At 54.3% G+C, this 20,453-nt stretch overlaps 1 protein-coding gene across 3 annotated transcripts in view; it reads right to left on the reverse strand.

The window, feature by feature from the left end:
* The window catches only part of BCR (BCR activator of RhoGEF and GTPase), a 132,864-nt gene that overhangs the window by 8,556 nt on the left and 103,855 nt on the right, over positions 1-20,453 (reverse strand). For all 3 annotated transcript variants that reach the window (XM_073006956.1, XM_073006957.1, XM_073006958.1), the window contains 7 exons: positions 19,976-20,144; positions 17,868-17,987; positions 17,038-17,113; positions 15,487-15,591; positions 14,695-14,769; positions 12,305-12,402; positions 9,787-9,918 (listed from right to left, as the gene is read on the reverse strand). In XM_073006956.1, the coding sequence (XP_072863057.1) occupies positions 9,787-9,918; positions 12,305-12,402; positions 14,695-14,769; positions 15,487-15,591; positions 17,038-17,113; positions 17,868-17,987; positions 19,976-20,144 (775 nt within the window). The remainder of the gene's footprint in view (positions 1-9,786; positions 9,919-12,304; positions 12,403-14,694; positions 14,770-15,486; positions 15,592-17,037; positions 17,114-17,867; positions 17,988-19,975; positions 20,145-20,453) is intronic.

Here is a 20,453-nt window from a genome sequence, read left to right on the forward strand (position 1 = left end):
GCGGCTGCCCCTCAAAGCCCCCCTGGAACCACGGCCCACATGTCAGCCCACCTTGCCCTTGCACACCAGGTTCCAGATATGGGTCCACAGGGCAGTGCCGCGAGCACACCGGTACTTTTCAGCAGAAGCTGCCCGGCTCCGGCCCGCCCGGCCGGGATGGAAGTACTGAAGGAGGCCCTGCATTGCGGCTGGGGCGGATGTCGACTCTCGCATGCTTGACCTTGCTGCTCTGGGAAGCTGGTGGGGCTAAACGAGAGCTTCCAGCCTCCACGGCCTTTTGACTAGGCTTTGAGGGAAACCCCGCCCCACAGTCCGGCAGGCCAAGGTCAAAGCTTCCCATCACCCCGGGTTCCACTTTTTTGTCTGTGTGTGGGAAGAACATCCTCCCACCCCAGCCTATTGGTTACGGGAATTTCCAACGTGTCTCCATCTTTAAAGCCCAGAAAAGCTGAGCTTCCTTGTTAAGTGGCTAGTTTCCTGTTGCCCAAGTTTGGAGACTGAGTAAAGTATGACTGCTCAGCCTGCCTTGTGCTGGAAGCACTCTAGACTGTCCAGAATCTGTACCACTCCCAGCACGTAACCCCAGTAATCACATGCAGTGCCCCTGATGGACCCAGGGCGGAGGACACCCTGCTCCGGTCCTGCTCCCCCAGACTAAGCTGGCCGAGCAATGTGCAGCCTGGGCGGGGCTCCAGCCAGCGTCCACTCCCCAGCACTGGTGCTGTCCAGCGCCCACCTCAACCTGGCACTGATGCTGCCAGCTGGGCTCTTTACTGGGTCCCTCTCTGTGACTCCCAGTGACTGAAGACCAGGTAGTTGGCCTCCGGGCACCAGCTCTCACGGCGGTCCTGACTGGCGGGTCCAGTGGGAAAGGCCGCCCCAAGGCTGGCTCTGTTCCAAAGAACTGAGTGTGCTCCACAGAGCGGAAGTCGTATAAAGAATAGCATGATAATGAGGCCTGTGCCTCGGCTTGGCCAACCCCAAACATTGCTCAAGGCTGGCACGCTCTCTCTCGTGAAGTTATTTAAAGCACCAGAGAAGTAAACAAGGAAAAGACGGGGGTTTGGAAAAACAGATGACCAAGGGGGAAACAGTAGTTTTCCCTTAAGGGAAAAACTGAGGCACTCCAGATGCTTTCCAGGGTCCCCCTGGGTTGCAAGGTCTTGGTGAGAAATACGCCTGCTGCCTGGACAGGGACCGGACGGGCGGGGGCCTGTCTGCTCACGCGCAGTGGTCTCAGGAGGACGACTAGGTCGCTGCTCATCTCCCACCGAGCTGGGTAAGGCAGGAGCCTTGGAAGAATGACTGTGGTCAGTGGGCCTGGCAGATGGTGGCCTGGAGGTCTGCCTAGAAAACTGCCATGCACATCCATCCCAGGGAAGTGGTGGGGTGGGGGCTGAGGGAGGCCAAAGCCCAACTGGGGCACGTGTTGCATGCTGCCCTGAAGCGTCACTGACTACCTTGCATGGTGGCTCTGCTGGGGGCCCAGCACTGCCCTGCTTGCTCTGTAGTCTGTGGCTGGATTGAGTCACCAGTGGGCAGCCAGAGGACATCCTCTTGCCCACCCTCAGCAGGGGCAGGGAGGAGGCTGAGTAAACCATCCAAAGGAGGAAATGCTCATTCACTTAGCTCCCTGTAGACAACAGCTTCCTCCACACCCATCATCACCAGCCTGGATGGTCCAGCAGAGCATCCCCAGTTGTTCCGTCTGGGCCCCATGTGTCTGCACTATAACCTACTCCCAGGGGTGGGTCTTTGCTGAGACCACCAGAGAACCTCTGTGTTCATCAGGAGAGAGATCACAGGCCTCCTGCTGAAGTCTATGACCACAGTCTGCTCTCCTGAGATCCAGCCCACACCTTTTTTTTTTAGGACGGAGTCTCACTCTGTTGCCCAGGCTGGAGTGCAGTGGCAAGATCTCGGCTCACTGCAACCTCTGCCTCCTGGCTTCAAACCATTCTCTTGCCTCAGCCTCTGGAGAAGGTGGGATTACAGGCACCTGCCACCATGCCCGGTTAATTTTTGTATTTTTAGTAGAGATGGGGTTTCACCATGTTGGTTAGGCTGGTCTTGAACTCCTGACCTAAAGCAATCCACCCACCTCAGCTTCCTAAAGTGCTGGGATTACAGGCGTGAGCCACTGTGCCTGGCCTCTATCCCACTTTTAACTCTTTGCTGTTCTTCTCTGATCCCAACTAGTCTCTAATATCACTTCAAAAGGAACACCCCCTTCTCCCTTAGGCTAGACTATAACCAGCATTGGTGAGGATGTGGAGAAATGGGCTCTCATACATGGCCAATGGGGATGTAAGATGGTGCAGCCACTCCAGACAATGTAGGGCAGTTCCCCAAATAGTCACCTTGTTGCACAGCCCAGCAATCTCACCAGGTGTCTCCTAAATGAATGAAAACATACGTCCATATAGAGACTGGTATCAAGGACCAGTACCAGTCTGATGATGGCTCCATCAACGGTAACAGCCTAAACTAGAAATGATCCAAGTGTCTGTCAAACAGTAAATGCAGAAACAAAAACATGGTATATGTATGCAATGGAAAATTATTCAGTCATAAAAAGGAATGAAACAATGCTACCACATGAACAAGTCTCAAAAACATAATGGTAAGTGGAGGAAATCAGTCAAAAAAGTCGGCTCTAGTATGATTCCATGTTTATGAAATGTGAAGAAATGGGCAAATCTCTAAAGACAAAGGCAGATCAGCTTGGGTCTGGGAGTGGCTATAACTGGGAACAGGGGCCGGGCACGGTGGCTCACACCTGTAATCTCAGATGTTTGGGGGGCCAAGGCAGGAGGATCACTTGAGCCTAGGAATTTGAGACCAGCTTGGGCAGCACAGCAAGACCCTGTCTCAAAAAAAAAAAAAAAAAAAAAAAAAAATAGCCTTGCATGGTGGCGCATGCCTGTGGTCCCAGTTACCTGAAAGGCTAAATACTTGAGCCTGGGGCATCAAGGCTGTGCTGAGTGCGGCTGCACCACTGCACTCCAACCTGGGCAACAGGGCAAGACCCTGTCAAAAAAAAAAAAAGGAACAGGGAAATTGTTTGGGGTGATAGAAATATTCTAAAACTGGATTGTTGGTAAAAGTTGTAGAGCTCTGTAAATTTACTACAAAATCATTCAGTTATAAAAATGGATGCATTTTTGGAGCATCCATGGAAGCTCCGCCTCCCGGGTTCACGCCATTCTCCTGCCTCAGCCTCCCAAAGATTACAGGTGCCCGCCACCACACCCAGCTAATTTACTTTATTTTATTTTATTTTATTTTATTTTATTTTATTTTATTTATTTTATTTTTTTTTTTTTGAAACAGAGTCTCGCTCTGTCGCCCAGGCTGGAGTGCAGTGGCCGGATCTCAGCTCACTGCAAGCTCCGCCTCCCGGGTTCACGCCATTCTCCTGCCTCAGCCTCCCGAGTAGCTGGGACTACAGGCGCCCGCCACCTCGCCCGGCTAGTTTTTTTGTAGTTTTAGTAGAGACGGGGTTTCACCGTGTTAGCCAGGATGGTCTCAATCTTCTGACCTCGTGATCCGCCCGTCTCGGCCTCCCAAAGTGCTGGGATTACAGGCTTGAGCCACCGCGCCCGGCCTATTTTATTTTTTAATACAGACGGGGTTTCACCATGTTAGCCAGAATGGTCTCGATCTCCTGACCTCATGATCCGCCTGCCTCAGCCTCCCAAAGTGCTGGGATTACAGGCGTGAGCCACTGCGCCCGGCCTACTTTAAGTATTTTTAAGTGTGCAGTTCAGTGGCATTAGGCACATTCACGTTGTGCAACCATCACTACTGTCATCTCCAGAACTTTTTTTTCATCATCTCAAACTGAAACCCTACACCCATTAAACAATAACTCCCGGGGGCAGGTGCAAAAAGAACAACTCCCCATTCCCCCTGCCCCAGCTCCTGGTAACCTCAAATCTACTTTCTGCCTCTATGGATTTGACCACTCTAGCTACCTCATGTAAGTGGAACCATACAGCATTTGTCTTTTGTGTCTGGTTTATTTCACTTAGCAGCATGGGCTCAGGGCTCACCCATGTTGTAGAATGTGTCAGAATGTCCTTCCTCTTGAAGGCTGAGTAATATTCCATTGTATGGATTGATAGACATGCACCAGCAGGTGGACGTCTGGGTTCTTTCCAGTCTGAGGCTGGCATGGTCAGTGCTGCTGTGCACATGGACATATCCACCCGACTTGGTGTCATCTTTGCATTCACAAGCTGTTGCCAGGCACTTCCATGGGCTCTTGGGAGAACAGGTGCTGCAGAGTGGGCAGTCCAACAGGGAGACTGCCTGAAAATGGGTGGACCTCACTGCACGGTGGGGACTTGAGAGCAGCTGCCAGGGAGGCACTAGGAGGGCCCCAGTCAGACCTGCTGGCTTGTGCCTGGTCAGATGCCCACATAACCTGGGCTGGCAGAGAAGTCTGGGAAACTCCAGCCAGCCAGAGCACCAGCTTCAAATGAAGCAGAGGCTCACTGGCAACAACAAAAATGAACTCTGATGCCCCCACGGGAACGTGAGTTGTGAGCCCAGCAAGACACATAAACAGAGCAGGAGAAATGGGAGAAGACAAAAGTCTATGACTTGATATAATGTTGCCTTCTAAGGAGAATAGACAGGGCTAATGTGATTCAGCAATCTAGAAAATTTGCAAATGAAGAGAGATGCACCTATAATCCTAGCACTTTGTGAGGCCCAGGAGGGTGGATCATTTGAGGATAGGAGTTCAAGATGCACCTGACCAATACGGTGAAACCCTGTCTCTACTAAAAACACAAAAAAATTAGTCGGGCATGGTGGCACATGCCTGTAGTCCCAGCTACTTGTTAGGCCAAGGCAGGAGAATCGCTTGAACCTAGGAGGCAGAGATTACAGTGAGCCATCGTCGCACCACTGCACTCCAGCCTGGGGGACAGAGTAAGACTCTCTCAAAAAAGACAGAAACAACTGAAGGAAGAAATTCCGAACAGCAGCAAGGCTCCAACTTCCCCAGCTCTGCCAACTGGTGACTCCCTCTTCCATACCCCATCCCATGAATCTTGGATGGATGTTGATGCCTTCACCTTGAAAAATCCCTCCCTGAAGATGCAGACTCAATGTCCCCTGCTCTGTGAAGGCATCTCTGTCCCCTGACCTCACTTCCCAAATAACCGTGCCATCTGAGCCAGCAGTCACTCTGGGCCAAAGTCTGCCCCAGCTCTTGGCACATTTGCCACATCCTTCCTTTCCAGCTTCTCTGATCTAGACCATGAAGGCTAGGGACAGGGGTCTTCTCGTTCTTGGGGAGACCCCCAGGCATGGCACACAGGAAGCCTTCCATGACTAGGGTGGCACAGTGGGTTCCTGGTGTCTGAGGATGGACCAGGATGGTCTTGCTCACTCAAATGGCTCATTCAGGGTCGGGGCTGGCTTGGAAAGGACACTCGGCTTGGGTCCGCTTGCACCTACCCACACACAAGGGCTTTGATTCGTGCTGTCAGTGGCTCTTTTCTGGACTGTGGGCACCACCACAGCTTTGTCCCTGCTGTACTGTGTATCCCTTGCCTTTCTGGCTCTGAACAAAGCAGCTCACTCATCCTGATTTCTAGAGACCCCACCCACTGTTACCCCCACCCTCATGGAGCCTCTATCGTGCAAGAAGGGAGGTGGGGACCTGGCAAGTCATCCAGGATAGGTATCTGAAGAGCAGAAGCCAAAATCTGAGACTCAGGCAAGTCGTTCCTAAACCCAGCTCATCAGCACCATTAAGGGGAGCCAAAAAACCAGACCGGGCCAAGCCCCCAGCCCAGAAGATCCTGACTCCTGCTGCCCACGGACAGGCGCATGAGCAGCTTTGCTGAGGACTCCTTTCCATCCCAGACGCCTGCCCTTGGGGGAGCCCCTGGGGCCTGCCAGGGGCCTCTGCCTCACCTCACGGGAGGGTCTCTCTACTCAACTTCTGAATCAAGGTGCATAAGCAGGGTGGGGGCTGTAGGCCCCTGTAGCGGGCTGCAGAGAGCCAAGTGCCTCCCAGGTACAGTGCAGAAGGCACCTGGTGTCACTGGGAAAAGCCCAGATTCAAAAAGGCTGGGCTCCGGAGTCACGCACAGCCTCTCTCAGGTACCCCTGTGCAGAAAACAGTGTCCACAGGGGAGAAAGAGGCCAGGCTGGTGTCGCAGAACGTCAACGGCATAGTCACCGCCACTCCCCCGACTTCCTTCCTCCTGGGATCCCACAAACAACCCCCCGGCTGGGAGCCTGGAACTCCAGGGACCACAGAAGCCGCCGTCTACTTGGCGTGAGTCACGAATGCCCTTCACACAGCAATTAGATTCCTTCCTGTCTAGCCATGGTTCCCACCCATTGCTCCCACTGACACAGGGACCAGGGGCTGGAGCCGGACAGTGTCTGCTCCATCGCCTCCTCACAAACGACACCGATAAGAACAGCAGCAAACGCTGACCCCCACCCGTGAGAGCATACGTCACTCAACCCTCAAGGCTCCACGGCCCCCCACCCCAATTTAAAGGTGAGGAGGCTGGGTGCGGTGGCTCACGCCTGTAATCCCAGCACTTTGGGAGGCCGAGGCGGGTGGATCACCGGAGGTCAGGAGTTCAAGACCACCCTGGCCAACATGGCGAAATCCCGCCTCTACTAAAAATACAAAAAAATTAGCCAGGCGTGGTGGCGCATGCCTGTAATTACAGCTACTCAGGAGGCTGCGGCAGGAGAATCGCTTGAACCCAGGAGGTGGAGGTTGTAGTGAGCTGAGATGGTGCCACTGCACTCCAGCCTGGGCAAGAGAAGGAAGAAGGAAGGAGGGAAGGAGGGAGGGAGGGAGGAACACATTTGAGCGAGTGGGACAGTAACTCGCCCAGGTCACACTCAGTGTGGTGGGGGAGAGACAAAGACTCTCCCTGATGGAACTCATCTGGTCCCTCCAGCTCTTTATTCCAGCTAGATCCCATCCTTGGGCATGTTCTCAAGAGTCCAATTTTTGCAAGAATCCTGCTAAGTCAGTTTAGCCAGAACCCCCTGCCCTTGCTATCTGATCAGATTCCTCATCCCATGCCATCCCCCAGGGGAGATCGATCACTCTGGCCTGTCTTCAGCAAGAATCCTGTCGGGTCGGTTTCACCAGAAACCCTCTTCCCCCTGATGTTACTTCATCATTTTCCATCCATCAACCCCTACCCTTCTTCTTGGCTGTAAGTCTCCACTCGTCCATGTGAATTCAGCATTGAGCCCATTTCTAAGCTTTCCATTTCTAGTCTTTTCCCCATCACAATAGTTACAAATAAAACCTGCTTTTACCACTTTAACAGCTGTCCAGCTTGGGTTTTTCTTTGACACTGCTCTCCTCTTCCCCAGCACGGAGTAGGGTGCTCAGCCAGCACCCCTAGACTGACAGAAGAGCACAGGTCATGTGCACAAGTACGTCAGTAGCACCACTGAAAAGAGTTTCAAAAGAGGGCCTGACACAGTAACACAGGAAGAGGCCTATCAGTTCTTTTCTCTCTTTCACTGAGACCCCCAGTTACTTAGCAATAGTACTCAGAGGTCCTGGTTCAAATTCAGCCACTCCCAGGATTCCAGTTGAAGATTTGGATGAGTTGAGTCAATGGCTGGCAGAACTGGAACCTACCTTTACCTGGTTTGATGAGCTGAAAAAAGGAGCCAAGGACCCAAGCTGTGAGTATCCCTGGGCTGAATGGTGAGGCTGTGCCAGATGCAGGCTGGACTGTGGGGGAGGAATGCCCTAGGCTGGGTGGGGAAGACGGAAAACATGGAGAGGCAGAGGGAAGGGGGAGCAATGGGAGCACAACCGGCTTTGTAGTCTGCTCCCTCCACCTCCCTGAATACCCGGGACCCTGATTCTGAGCAGGTTAGAGAAGCATCTCCTGAGTGTCAAATGAGCTCTCTCAAAGATCTGCTGCAAGGACCAAATGAGAAAGCACATGTGGCCAGGCACAGTGCCTCAGGCCTGTAATCCTAGCACTTTGGGAGGCTGAGGCAGGAGAATCACTTGAACCTGGGAGGTTGCAGAGAGCCGAGATCACACCACAGCACTCCGGCCTGGGCAACAAGAACAAAACTCCAGTCTTAAAAAGTAAAAAAACTTTAGCTGGGCATGGCGGGGCATGTCTGTAATCCCAACGACTTGTGAGGCTAGGGCAGGATTGCTTGAGCTGAGGAGTTTGAGGTTGCAGTGAGCTATGATCCTGCCATTGCACGCCAGCCTGGGAGACAGAGCTAGACACTGTGTCTCAAGAAAACAAACCACCACCACCACCAAAGAAAGCACATGTAGAAAAGAGCCTGAGCCGTGACCATCACTTGACTGATGCTAAAACACTTCGGATCTCAAAGGAGACCAGCACCAAGTACTCCATCAAGAGCTGTGTGGCCCATCTGCATGGTAAAATCTTCCACCATGAGAATCCACACAAAGGCTGGGAGGGTGAACAAGATAGTGCAGTGGGACAGGGACCGGGCAGCTGAGAGCAATTTTTAGTTAATTTATTTTGTTTTAGACAGGCGTCTCACTGTGTTGCCCCGGGTGGTCTTGAATACCTGGGCTCAAGCAATCCTCCTGCCTCAGCCTCCTGAGCAGCTGGATTACAGGCACGTGCTAGAGGAGCCTTTTTGATTTTAAACCTGATCTTGAAGTACAGGGAGCCCCAGGAAGCCCTGAGTCACTGAGTTCCCGTATAAGCCTCCAAGGCAGAAAAACAGCCAGTGGCTGCACCTCCCAAGGCGTGGCCAGCAGAAGGGGTGGCAGAAGGGGGTGAAGCTGGCACTTGGTAAAGATTTGCTGATCTGAATGAGAATGTGGAACCCATCAGCAAGATGACAAGTTACTCAGGGAAGGGCCACCCTCTCCATTCTTCCTGGCGCTTGGTATTTAACCGCAAGAGGATTTTTACTTCCTGCTTAGGGAGGGAGCTGGGGCTTCCTGGGGAGCCCTGTGCTTCCAGGGGCATGTGGAATGCCAGACCCACTCCCTCTAGAGGCCTCTTGTGAAGATGGAAGAGACAGCTGTAGCCACAACCCACCAATATAATGCACTATAAGGAAAGCGCAACCAGGGCTTCCTCCCAGCTACCCCCGTGGAACTGTGAGGGTGGGAACAGGAGAAACAGGGCATGGGGCGCCTGCTATGATCCTCCAGGAAACACTGGTGGCGGGCTCCCGGGGGCTGGATAAGCTTCTGAAGGACAGAGGGCCCAGGCAGTCTCCTTAAGAACCACGGCCCCCATGCTGGTCCTGTACGGACACATTCTTGGTCCCACCTGGGGGCTTCCAGACTAGCCTGGGAGACCTGTCTGTGTGCACCCTGTTCAGAGATACAGCTCTACATCCTGGGAACTGGGTCTAGACCACAGACAGGGGATGCCAAGCAGGCAGCCTCTGGGACCCCTGTGCTTTTCTAAGACGACTGGCACAGGATGGGCCAATTTTGGCCCAGGGCACCACCTAACCGTTCTGCCTTTGGGTTCTCCTATGGCCAGGCAGGAACTGAGGCCCCAGCTGCAAAATCAAGTTGAATGGAAATTCCTTTGGGAATGAGCCGACACAACAGACATGCAGACAGAGAGCAGAACATCAAGACCCATCAAGACACATGCAGGCACCGACTCAGGTCTCCCACAACGGATGTTTCAGAGTCACAGCTGCCCACCCCACCCCACCCTTGGTGCAAGGCCATCTCAGTGTCCCCAAGGGCTGCATGAAAAAGGACACCATACATCAGGCAGGGGAGGGTAGAGATGGCCGCCTTACTTGGACCTGGCCCTTCCCCATGAGTCTGTCCGTGCTCTCGCCATCCTCCTTGGGGATCTTCGTCTTGTTGTAACACTTTTCGTAGCACAGTATCCTCAGGGTCTGGGAGCCCTCCAGCTCTATCTCAAATTCCTGGAGGCCCGAGGGAGAAGGGAGGAAGTCCAATGTGAACAAACAGGTCAGTGTTATAGCTGAAGGGTCCTCTGAACCCAGGCTCTCCCTGTCGCCCTTGCTGGCCCAGGGGGATTGATGCCTGAGACCCTCCTCCCTTAGTCCTGGGACACATGGAAATGTTTCCTGTAAGCATCCCTGGCATGAGACTGTGGCTCAGCCTGGATGCTTCCAGAAGCTCCGACTGCCAGTCAAACCTAATCCAAACTCCTTACACCAGCATCTCAAAGGGTGAGCCCCACACCACCTGCCTCACAATCTCCAAGGTGCTTGTTAAAAGATATTTCTACGGGCTGGGCGTGAGGGCTCACACCTATAATCCCAGCACTTTGCGAGGCCGAGGTGGGCAGACTTGAGACCAGGAGTACGAGACTAACCTAGCCAACGTGGCGAAACCCCATCTCTACTAAAAATACAAAAAGTAGTCGGGTGTGGTGGTGCATGCCTGTAATCCCAGCTACTTGGGAGGCTGAGGCACAAGAATTGCTTGAATCAAGGAGGTGGAGGCTGCAGTGAGCCAAGATCATGCCACTGCATTCCAGCCTGGCCAACAGTGTGAGATTCTTCCTCAAAAAGAAAAAAAAAACCCACAACAACAAAAAGTTATTTCTATGGACTCTGAATGATAATGATCTGTCAACGTAGGTTCACTTTTCTGGTGGTGAGACTGTTCCATAAGATATTATCATGGTGGATACACATCATTCTACATTTGTCAAAACCCATAACGTGTAACACCAAGAATGAACCCTATGTCAACTATGAACTCTGGGTGATAATGATGGGTTAACGCAGGCTCATCAACTGTAACTCACGTCCCACCCCAGGGTGGAATGTCCATAAATGAGGTGGGGGGCAGGGGGTACATGGGAACTCCTTGTTCTTTCCGCTCCATTGTGCTGCATACCTAAACCCACTCTTTAAAAAATGAATTCTATCTAAAAGGAAACAAAGAGGATCCTTGGGGTTGACACAGGAGGGACAGGGACTTGGAGGAAAAACTGCTCCCCTAGCTTTCAAGTTGTCTGCGTGGGTGTGGTATGAACTCTCTCCTCCGCCACCCCGATGGTGCCATTGGTGAATCTGCACTTTACGCCAACGTGTGTGGACGTGTGGCTTCTTGCTGGGGAAATGGAGGAGGGTGAGGGAAGAAGAAAGCAGCAGGAATTTCTGAACCTGAATGGAGGAGTGGGTGGGTGGGTGTGTGCGCCAGGAACATGTGAGTGTCCCCAAGCCCAGATCTTCATGGACAGTGAGGGTGGTGGAGGTGACCTGCTGCAATCTAACCCTCATGACTTCATGCCTCCCTGGAGCTTCCGTACATGCCTGGCACCTGAACCTTTTGCACACTGCCTGGCACCCTCTCTTGCTGTCTCCTCTGCTGGGTCGTGGCACTCTTGGTCTCTGCAAAGGCTTCTTCGATGGACCCCATGTGGCTCTTATACCCCCTGTCATCACAGCTGCCACTTAGCCCTTTCTGCAGGGATGTCCAGGTAATTTTCCTGAGCTCCTTGTGCCCTTGCACCATTCAAGCAACATGTCTAAAATGATCAAAGAGTAGTGGATGCTGAGAAAGGAGACCTGGGTTCCAGCCCCACTGCTCGCTCTACCAGCCTTGTGACCCATGTAGACCAAGCAGCCTGGGGGCTCCTGGCTTCCTCCTTCGCAGGAGCAGGGGTGGGAGACAGCTCTCTGCAGGCCCAGCTGCCTCTACCTGCATCATCAAGAATGAGACCTTCGAGGTCACAACTGCTGCAGAAGCTGGTAAACGGCACCTCTCATGGATCTGGGACTTAGTCAATACGGGCCTCTCTGCAATCATTCCTCCACTCCCGAAGGGGCAGGGCCAAATGGCTATGTGACTCACACAGCAGCACTCCAAGGTGGAGGAAGGCACTGTGACACACAGTACAAGCCCAACACCCCGAGACAAGCAAGCAGGACCCTACGGTACCTGCCCCAGCCCCACAGCAGAGCCCCAGGCTTCTGGAAGCCACAAGGGTCACGGGAGCTCATTCCAACTTCTGCGGAAAAACACTATGGAAACCTACCAAATAAACATAAGCGCTAACAAAGGCAGACAAAAAGCCCTTTTAAGTCTTTCCAAACACTTCTCCAGCAAAATAGGCGGCTTCTTTGTGATGATGGGGGTGGGTAAGGTTTTCAGGAACAGAGACAAAATCTCTTGGACACGTCACCTCCCGGCCCCCCAGGAGATTCCTGGAATTCAGCAGCACTGCCTTCGGGGGAAGCCCTCAGGGAGCCCCTGGAGGTTCAGATTCTCTCCAGTGGGAAACATCCTGTGCCCCGGCTGGCAGGCTCGGCCCTTGTGGAATCAGCTCCTCACCTCGTTCCAGTTTGGCTCAGCTGTGTCCCTGTAGACGCGCGTCTTTGCTTTATTCACAAAATACCCAAAGGAATCCACCTCCAGGGTGCAGTACAGATCTGTGGGGAGAAGGGAATATGGAGAAGGTCACAGCTCCTCTCCACATCACCCACATGGTCTGTAAGAGCAGGCGTTATTTGCAGAATCAGAAAAAAAATACAAAAGTTTTTAACTTTCTTTTTAAAAATTCAACACCTAATGGGGGTCTGGCATGAACACCAGCACCTCACGCGATGCCCCTGCCTGCTCTGTGGAATTTCCCTGGGGGCAGCTGGGAAACAGGACTTCCCACAACATTCGTTCACTCAGTCAGTCCACAAACCCCAGCTAAAGCCCCTGTGATGAGAAGGCCCCTGCACTAGTGGGGACAGAGAGGTGTACACGCCATCGTTACACAGTGATGCCACAGCAGAGGCCAGCCGTCCTGGGGGATGTGGGAAGCTCCTGCATCCTACACAGCAGACCCTGCTGCAAGTATTATCGGGCAAAGAGTCAAGGCAAAGGGGACTCCAGGCCACTGTGGGGTATAGGAAGCAGCTCAGTGCTGGGGAAGTCATGGGGTGCAGGGGGAAGGGAAGGAGGCATGGGCTGCAGAAGAGTGGGGCTGGGCTGTAGGTGGTAAGTGGCAGGGTGGGGTTTGTGTTTTAGAAAAACTACCTGAGACAGGGGATGGAGAGGCCTGGTGGTGGGGACCCTTTCTGCAGGGATATCCGGAGCTATGATGACCAGGGAGGAGGCCACAGCCAGGGCCTGGCCAGGCAGCCAGAGACAATCAAGAAGCCTCACTGAGGCATTTAAAAGAGGAAGAGCGGCATTTAATGAATGGCATTTAACAGAGGGAGAGCGGACCACGGTTTCTGGCTTGGCCACGGGAATGGATGGTGGTGCCCCTCAACGGGACAGGACAGAGGGGGAACAAGTTTGGGGGCCATGAATAATAGGTTTGGTTTGGGGATGCAAGGTTGAGTGCATGGCGCAAGGAAGAGATAGAAAGAAAAGTAACAGGGAGGCAAGGACAGACAAGTCTGGGACCACGGGGCAGCGTAGGGTGTCACACTCTACTGCTCACAGACAGGACCCAGGAGGAGATGCAGGGATGGAGGGAGGCTGATGAAGGAAACACCAGCGTTTATGAGGCAGCCAGAGACAGGCCCAGGGGAAAGATTATGTGTTACAGTGTTATGAAGGTGCAATTTGCATGTCATATAATTCATCCATTCCAAGTGTAGGGTTTAAGGATTTTTAGGAAATTTAAACGCCAGTGCAAACAGCACCACAATCTTTTCACGACACTGCTCTGACCTAAAAAGTCCCCTTAGGTTCATCTGCAGTTAGTCCTCTCCTAACCCCATCCCCCAACAATCCCTGGTAAGCTTTCTTCCTCTACATTTTGCTGTTTCTAGGAACTTTTTTTTTTTTCCCTGAGGCGGAGGCTCCCTCTGAAGCCCAGGCTGGAATGCAGTGGCACAAGCTCGGCTCACTGCAACCTCTGCCTCCCAGGTTCAAGTGATTCTCTTGCCTCAGCCTCCCAAGTAGTTAGGATTACAGGCGCCCATCACCTTGCCTGGCTAATCTTTGTATTTTTAGTAGACACGGGGTTTCAACATGTTGGTCAGGCTGGTCTCGAACTCCGGATCTCAAGTGATCCACCTGCCTCAGCCTCCCAAAGTGCTGGGATTACAGGTGTGAGCCACCACGCCTGGCATCTTTGTATTTTTAGTAGACACAGAGTTTCATCATGTTGGTCGGGCTGGTCTCCAACTCCTGAGCTCAAGCGATCCCCCTGCCTCAGCCTCCCAAATTGCTGGGATTACAGGCATGAGCCACTGCGCCTGGCCTCTAGAAACTTACACAGTGCAACTGACGTGTTACCAGCCTTTACTGCTCTGACAGCTCCAGTAGCTGGGGGAGACCCCCACTTAGAGGAGAAGGAAAAAAAGCGTATTATCCATCCAGCTCGACAGAGCCGCCAAATCTGCTCTGCTGTGGGGTGAAGCTGCACTGCTGACAGCCCTCCTGGCTTGGACCCAAGACTCCTAGGCACCCCAGGGGATGTCTGTCAAACTCCTTCCCAAACCCCTGCGATTACACGATCCACCTGCAGGGGGCAGCTCGTCAGCTCCCAGGATCTGAGACAGGCTAGGGAGAGGGCAGAGGCCACTGCGGGGAAAAATAATTCCACACCCAGAAGGCATCAACAAGCACAAGCACTCCACAGCGGCCAGGGGTCAAAGGTGTCCCGTGGTCGTCTGAACAATCTCCCTGTTTCCCCACACCCTGCCCGATGAGTCCTTCCTGGGTGGAGGCCCTGGTTCGGCCGCTGCAACCTTCCTCCCCATACCAGTACTTACTTGAACTCTGCTTAAATCCAGTGGCTGAGTGGACGATGACATTCAGAAACCCATAGAGCCCCGGAGACTCATCATCTGCGCAAGAGACCAAAGAGGTAAGCTTCTGTTGTCCCGGGAAAGGGAGGCAGGTGACAAGCTAACTCTGCTTCAGAATCAACCATCCAGTGGACACCGTGTGGCTGCCATCTGCCCAGCACAAGGCAAGCCAGTGTCATGGGCCAAAAATATACCCATCATGATTTCTGTCTTGGGGACCTCAGGATCCAGTTGGTTTCACAACACAGGCAAACCAGTGACCCAAAGTGTAATAAGGTTCCAAGGACAGCAGAGGGGGTCGGGGTGACATGGGATGTGAGTGGGGTGTGTGTGGACACATGTGCATAGCGTATGCTGTGTGTGTGACTGAGCATACGTGCAACAGTGAATGCAAAACTCAGCTTGACCAAAAGTGCCGGCTGGCAGGTAGCTGGAGGAGAGGAGGGCTGGGAGGACGGGAGTGGGGCCAGATCCAAGGCACACAGCATCTGAGGAGCATCTGCTGCAGCCTCCTGACTAGGAATAGAAGCTGTGCATCTCCTCAACCACCCAGCAGCAGCCACTCAGGGAGAAACCGCTCCTAACCCACCTCGTCCACTCCTGGGAGGAGACAAGAGGCCCTAATAAGCACAGCTCTTCCTTCTGAACCAAAGTCCACTAGTCCCAACAAAAGTGCTAACAGGAAGAGGGGATCAGCCTTCGGGCTAGCTGCCTGCCCTCCCTACAGGTGCCCTGTACACAGGAGGGTGGGCCCACCTTCCTTGTTGATGGTCAGCGGAATGCTGTGGACGGTCTGGAGTTTCACACACGAGTTGGTCAGCATCTGCAGCTCCACGGATGTCAGGGAGAAGCTTTTGAAACCTGGGAGGTTGGAAAAGAGGTGCACCAACTGGTCAGTCTGCTCCTTGGCCCTCTGGCTCCTCCCGCTGGACCCCCACCACACCCTGGGAAAGGGGCATGGCAAGAACTGGTGCCAGGGTTGAGGGCTCAGGAGAGGGCACTTGGCTCCCAAGTGCAGTGCCGGTCTGGCAGCAGAGCGAGGTGTGGCCTTGGAGAGCCCAGGCCTGCAGAAATCTTAGCATGAGACTTACAAACACACACGTCCCACGCTACCTATGCACAGCCACGCGGCAGGTCTGAGAATGAGCAGCTGGACTGGGAGCACCTCCCTGTGAGGTCTCCCAGACAGCAGCATGGCTCTGCCCCTCCTCTGCTAACACAGGCCCTGTTTCTCCACCAGGTGAGGAAAAGGGGCTTATTTCTGGGCATAATGCTGAACAGGCTACAGAGGCTGCCACTCTGGAAATGGCTGGGGCTCCCATGTTATGACAGGAAACCCCGGGACACAAGCACTGGCAGGGCTGCCTGGAGATCCGTGTTCCTCCAGGCCACGGTGGCATTGGGGGCTGAGATGTGGCTCTGCATAGGTGAGAATGATGAGCCTGAGGGGGCGGGAGGTCAGGCCAGGCCAGAGGCATGCAGAGCCCCAGCCCAGCATCCCTGTGAAATACGCTGCTTTGCAGGAGATGGCCCACAGCTGTGGGAGGACCAGGCCACCTGGATACAGTGCTCAGCCCAGCTCCCCCTGCAAGAGGGACAGTGGCACACAGAGTCCCAGTGGGAAGATCTTGGTAAGGATGGCATGTGAATCCCAAACCTCCAAGGAGGGAACCGGGTCTGCCTTCCCCACTGACACTGCCAGGCAGGAGCCGAAGGAAGGAGCACCCTGACAGAAGGAAGTGCCCAGAGAAGGAAGGGGCTGCCACAGACAGGAGGGAGTGCCCCTGTGCTGAGAGCCGGCAACCCTGGCCATATGAACAGGGCAGTGGGGCCAGCAGTGGGGCTGCACAAGTGGGCCCAGCCAAAGGCCCCTTTAGCATCAGCACCTGCTGGGGCAGGGAAGGCCCGGGGGGCGGGGAGCAGATGAGGGGAAATGGGGGAGGTCAAGAAAATGGGGTGGTGGCAGGGTCCCAGAAAGGCCTAGGGGGCAGGCCAGGGGTGGGGTGTATGGGCAGCAGGCTGGGGGCAGATGGCAGGGGTGTGTGTAGGGGCGGGTGTGGAATCAGGAAAGGGCCTGGGGAAGGGGGATCACAGGGCAGTGGGGAAATGAGTGCCCAGGGGATGGGGGCAGGATAGGCAGGTGGGGAGACAAGAGGCCTGGGGGCCTATCAGGGCGGCTATCTCCAATGCAACACTTCACTTGGATAAAACCCCTCAAAATAAAAAAGAAGGTTTAACATCACAGGAGCTGCCAGCCTGGCCCTAATGTTTTGAAGCCTAGATGTTCTCGGGACAGAGGATACTCACACTTCTTCTGCTGCTCCCGGATGTTCTCCTTCCACTCTGCACGCTCATAGTCAGAGGAGATCAGGAACGTGTAACTCTAGGGTGGGCGAGAAGAACACACCCAGTTATCTCCACCCTGGCTACGCAAATGCCTGGTAGGCCCGGGGCACCTTAGGGCACACAACTCATACCTCCAGCTGGCTGGAGCCCCGTGGCCAGGTGTGCTCATGGCCTGGCATGTCGCTTCCGGCACTCCCTACCCTTCCTGCCAGCTGGATGCCACAGCACCCGTGGCACAAGCTCTCACCTGAACCACATAGGTCAGGGTGTGATGCTGGCAGAGGGGCACAGCTTAGAGACATGGAGGTGACCAGGTGGGATCTGCAGAGGTGAAGATTAACCCAGACCTGACCTCCTGCATTGAACCCACAAGCCCCACCAGCAGAGCCCACCAGCAGCCTCTCCCGGCCAGGTCTGACAGGAGGGAGAGGCCCAGGTTACAGATGGCAGCAGGAGCCAGACTCAGGACAGAAAATGCGTCTCTGGCCCTCAAGGTCCCGGGACAGCATCCCTGTACCAAGGGCCAGGTCTGCACCTGCTAGGCTCCCCTGCCCTATACCCTCCCTGGAGACCCTGCCCACTCCCAGTTGTGGAAGCTGAGCCAGCTGCCACTCAACCTGGGGGCTACGGCCCAAAGCCCCAGACAAGGGAATGAGTGTGCTTGCATGCACCATGCTGGACAAGCCTCTCTCAGTGTGGGGTGCGTCCAAGTGAAAACGCGCTGCCATGAGGCAGTCAGGAGCCCATCCCAGGCCGGGAGAGCAGGAGGGGCCAGCACAGTAGGCGCTCACCTTGCCATTGCGGCTGTGCACCCTGAAGGCCATGCTGGGAGACATGAGCAGCAGCAGTGACTCCTGCTCCGACAGCTTCTTCTTCAGCCTCTCCGTGGCCTTGCTGCCCTTGTTCGCCCTCTGCGGGGAGATGCCACAGCCTCACCTTCCCATTCCAGCACCCCACACAACCCACTCCCACTCCATCCATCCCCACCCACCAGCTGCATTCAGCCTGCAGAGGGCGAGAATCCCATCTCTCCACTCAGCACAGCCCGGGGCCCCAGACCGCAGTTGCTGGTGGCCTTTGGAGGACAGAAAGAGCCTTTTTACAGGGTCAAGGCAAGGCACAAGCTGCAGGACATGCTCAGTAAACCTTTTTTGTAGGAATTAAGTCTTTCCTCTCACAAGGGCGGAGAGAAGAGACTTTTACAAACATCCCTGCCTTTCATTTTCCCAAATTCAGACAATGTCCAGGAGGCCGTTATGACCTAGAGGGTCCTTCACCCCCTTCCTAATCCAACTAGGTTTCAGCATCGGGCCCCCTGGGCACGTTTGTGGAGGTCTCAGCAGAAGGCCAGACAACTGTCAACAGAACCTGGATGGGAAGGCCGTTCCTACGCTGAGCTGTGTGTTTCACTCTAGAAGCCACTATCCCTGGGGAGGAGAAAACTGTGCTGCCTGTCACCAGGTAGGGCCCCATCCTATCCCATCCCCCAAAGAGCTGAACATGGAGAATGCAACAGTAACAGTCAATAGGCCTCAGCTGCCCTGAGCACTGGCTCCCACTCTGCACGGGGACACCCTACCTTGGAGGTCACAGTCCCACAACGATGAACAATAGAATGTTCACCCCAGTCTCGAAGCTCCCTGTGTTCCTAAGTGTGCTGGGTTTGGGTACAGCAGGCTGGGCAGCTGGGCAAGGGCTGAGGAACTCCTGTCCTGCTGCATCCACCCTACCTGGGCATCCCTGGACCCAGGCCTAATCTTCTTGCCACTCCCTTCCTCTGGCCTGGCTAACCTTTGATTGAGGGGTTCATCCTTGCCATTTTTACAGTCTTCAAATATCTCTGGGAAAAACCAAGCGCTGGTAGTCCTGAACACCTGGTGGGGTGGCACTCTCACCTGGGCCTGGCCCACATCAGGGTAGCTTGTATGGGGGACAGCCAGCACCTCCCTCAGCCCTGCATCCTGGACTACTCCAAGCCCTCTACTGTCTGGCTGTGACTTTCTCTCTGGTGACTTGGTACTTCACCCGTGTAATGGAACCATACAGCAAAGGATGCAGCCTGGGTATCAGGAGACCACACACTCGAACAGCTCAAGCCCGTGGCCAGAGGTGAGAACCCAGAAGCCTCTCTCCCGCCCAGCTGACTGAGCTCCCACGTTCCTGCTGCTTCCTTAAAAGGACCATCCAGGAATCTGCCTGTGAACTTAAAAGGGATCACACCCTGTTCCATTATAAATACTGCTAGCTGTCATGTGCACGCTCTCTCTCTCCGAGTCTTCATTTCTGCCTTGTGTGACCCAGGGACAGAAGACTGCCCTCCCTACTCATGGCACCTCCTTGTCCAAAACCTGTAGGTGAAATCTCTGAACTTGTTTCGTATTGTGGTGGTGTGGTTCTGAAAATTAGGAGGTGTTTGCTGAGGTTAAGTTTTCCCCGGGGATGCCAGTGAAAACACAAAATCAGGCTCCCAGTGCCACAGCAATGGTCAGGCAGACATAAACTGGACCCAGTCTAAACTTGCCAGTATAAACAAGTTTCTCTCGAGAGGGACCCCCGGTCACAAGTCGGACAACTAAGTATGAGGCGGTCCACCAGGTGCAGGAAGTATCCCGTGAAAGGCACATTGTAGAGACCACGACCAGTTCCCTTCGTTTTTCTGGAAGGCTGGATTGGCAGCTGCTCTGGTATGGGGCTCCCCACTGAGCTGGGGGTTCTCAGAACAACTGGGCACCTACCTGTGCCCAGATGCCAGCCCTCCCAGAGCTGAGAGCTTACAGGGGTCCCAGAGACCAGACCTGGGGCCCAGAGGCCTGATGTAGAAAGCACCCACTGGCCGGGTGGGGGGGCTGCTGCCCATTCAGACCACACCGAACCCGGCCCTCGCTCCCCTGGCGTGCACCTTCTCTCTCTGGATGTCACTCTTGATCTGGGAGATCTTGATCTTCAAAGCATCCAGCTCCTCGTCCGGCACCAGGGGGATGTTGGGCACTGCCTCCGATTCGTCCACCATCTGGAAGCTGAGATCCGTGAGCGGAATGTACCATTTGCAGTCATACTGCTGGGTTTTGCTGGGGATGGGGAGAGAAGAACGTTCACATGCACCGGCTGCCTTCCGTGGTTGATGTCACTGCTGTCAAGAGGCCAAGAGCCCATGTTCCTGGCCATACATGCTTTACCTAACCCAAAACCCAGCATGTGTTCCATGGAACAGACTGGGATGAGGCCACTGGCAGGCGCTGGGATTCCTGGGAACTGTGATTCCTGGGAACAGACACTCTGAACACGTGACCACAGGCCCCAGGCATCTCAGGAGTCTAGATCCACCTTATCCTGAGCTGGCCCTAAGGTTGCAGGCTCATGTGGGAGCACATCAAGAC

This window comes from Chlorocebus sabaeus, chromosome 19 (assembly GCF_047675955.1).
Source record: "Chlorocebus sabaeus isolate Y175 chromosome 19, mChlSab1.0.hap1, whole genome shotgun sequence".
Taxonomy (NCBI): domain Eukaryota; kingdom Metazoa; phylum Chordata; class Mammalia; order Primates; family Cercopithecidae; genus Chlorocebus; species Chlorocebus sabaeus.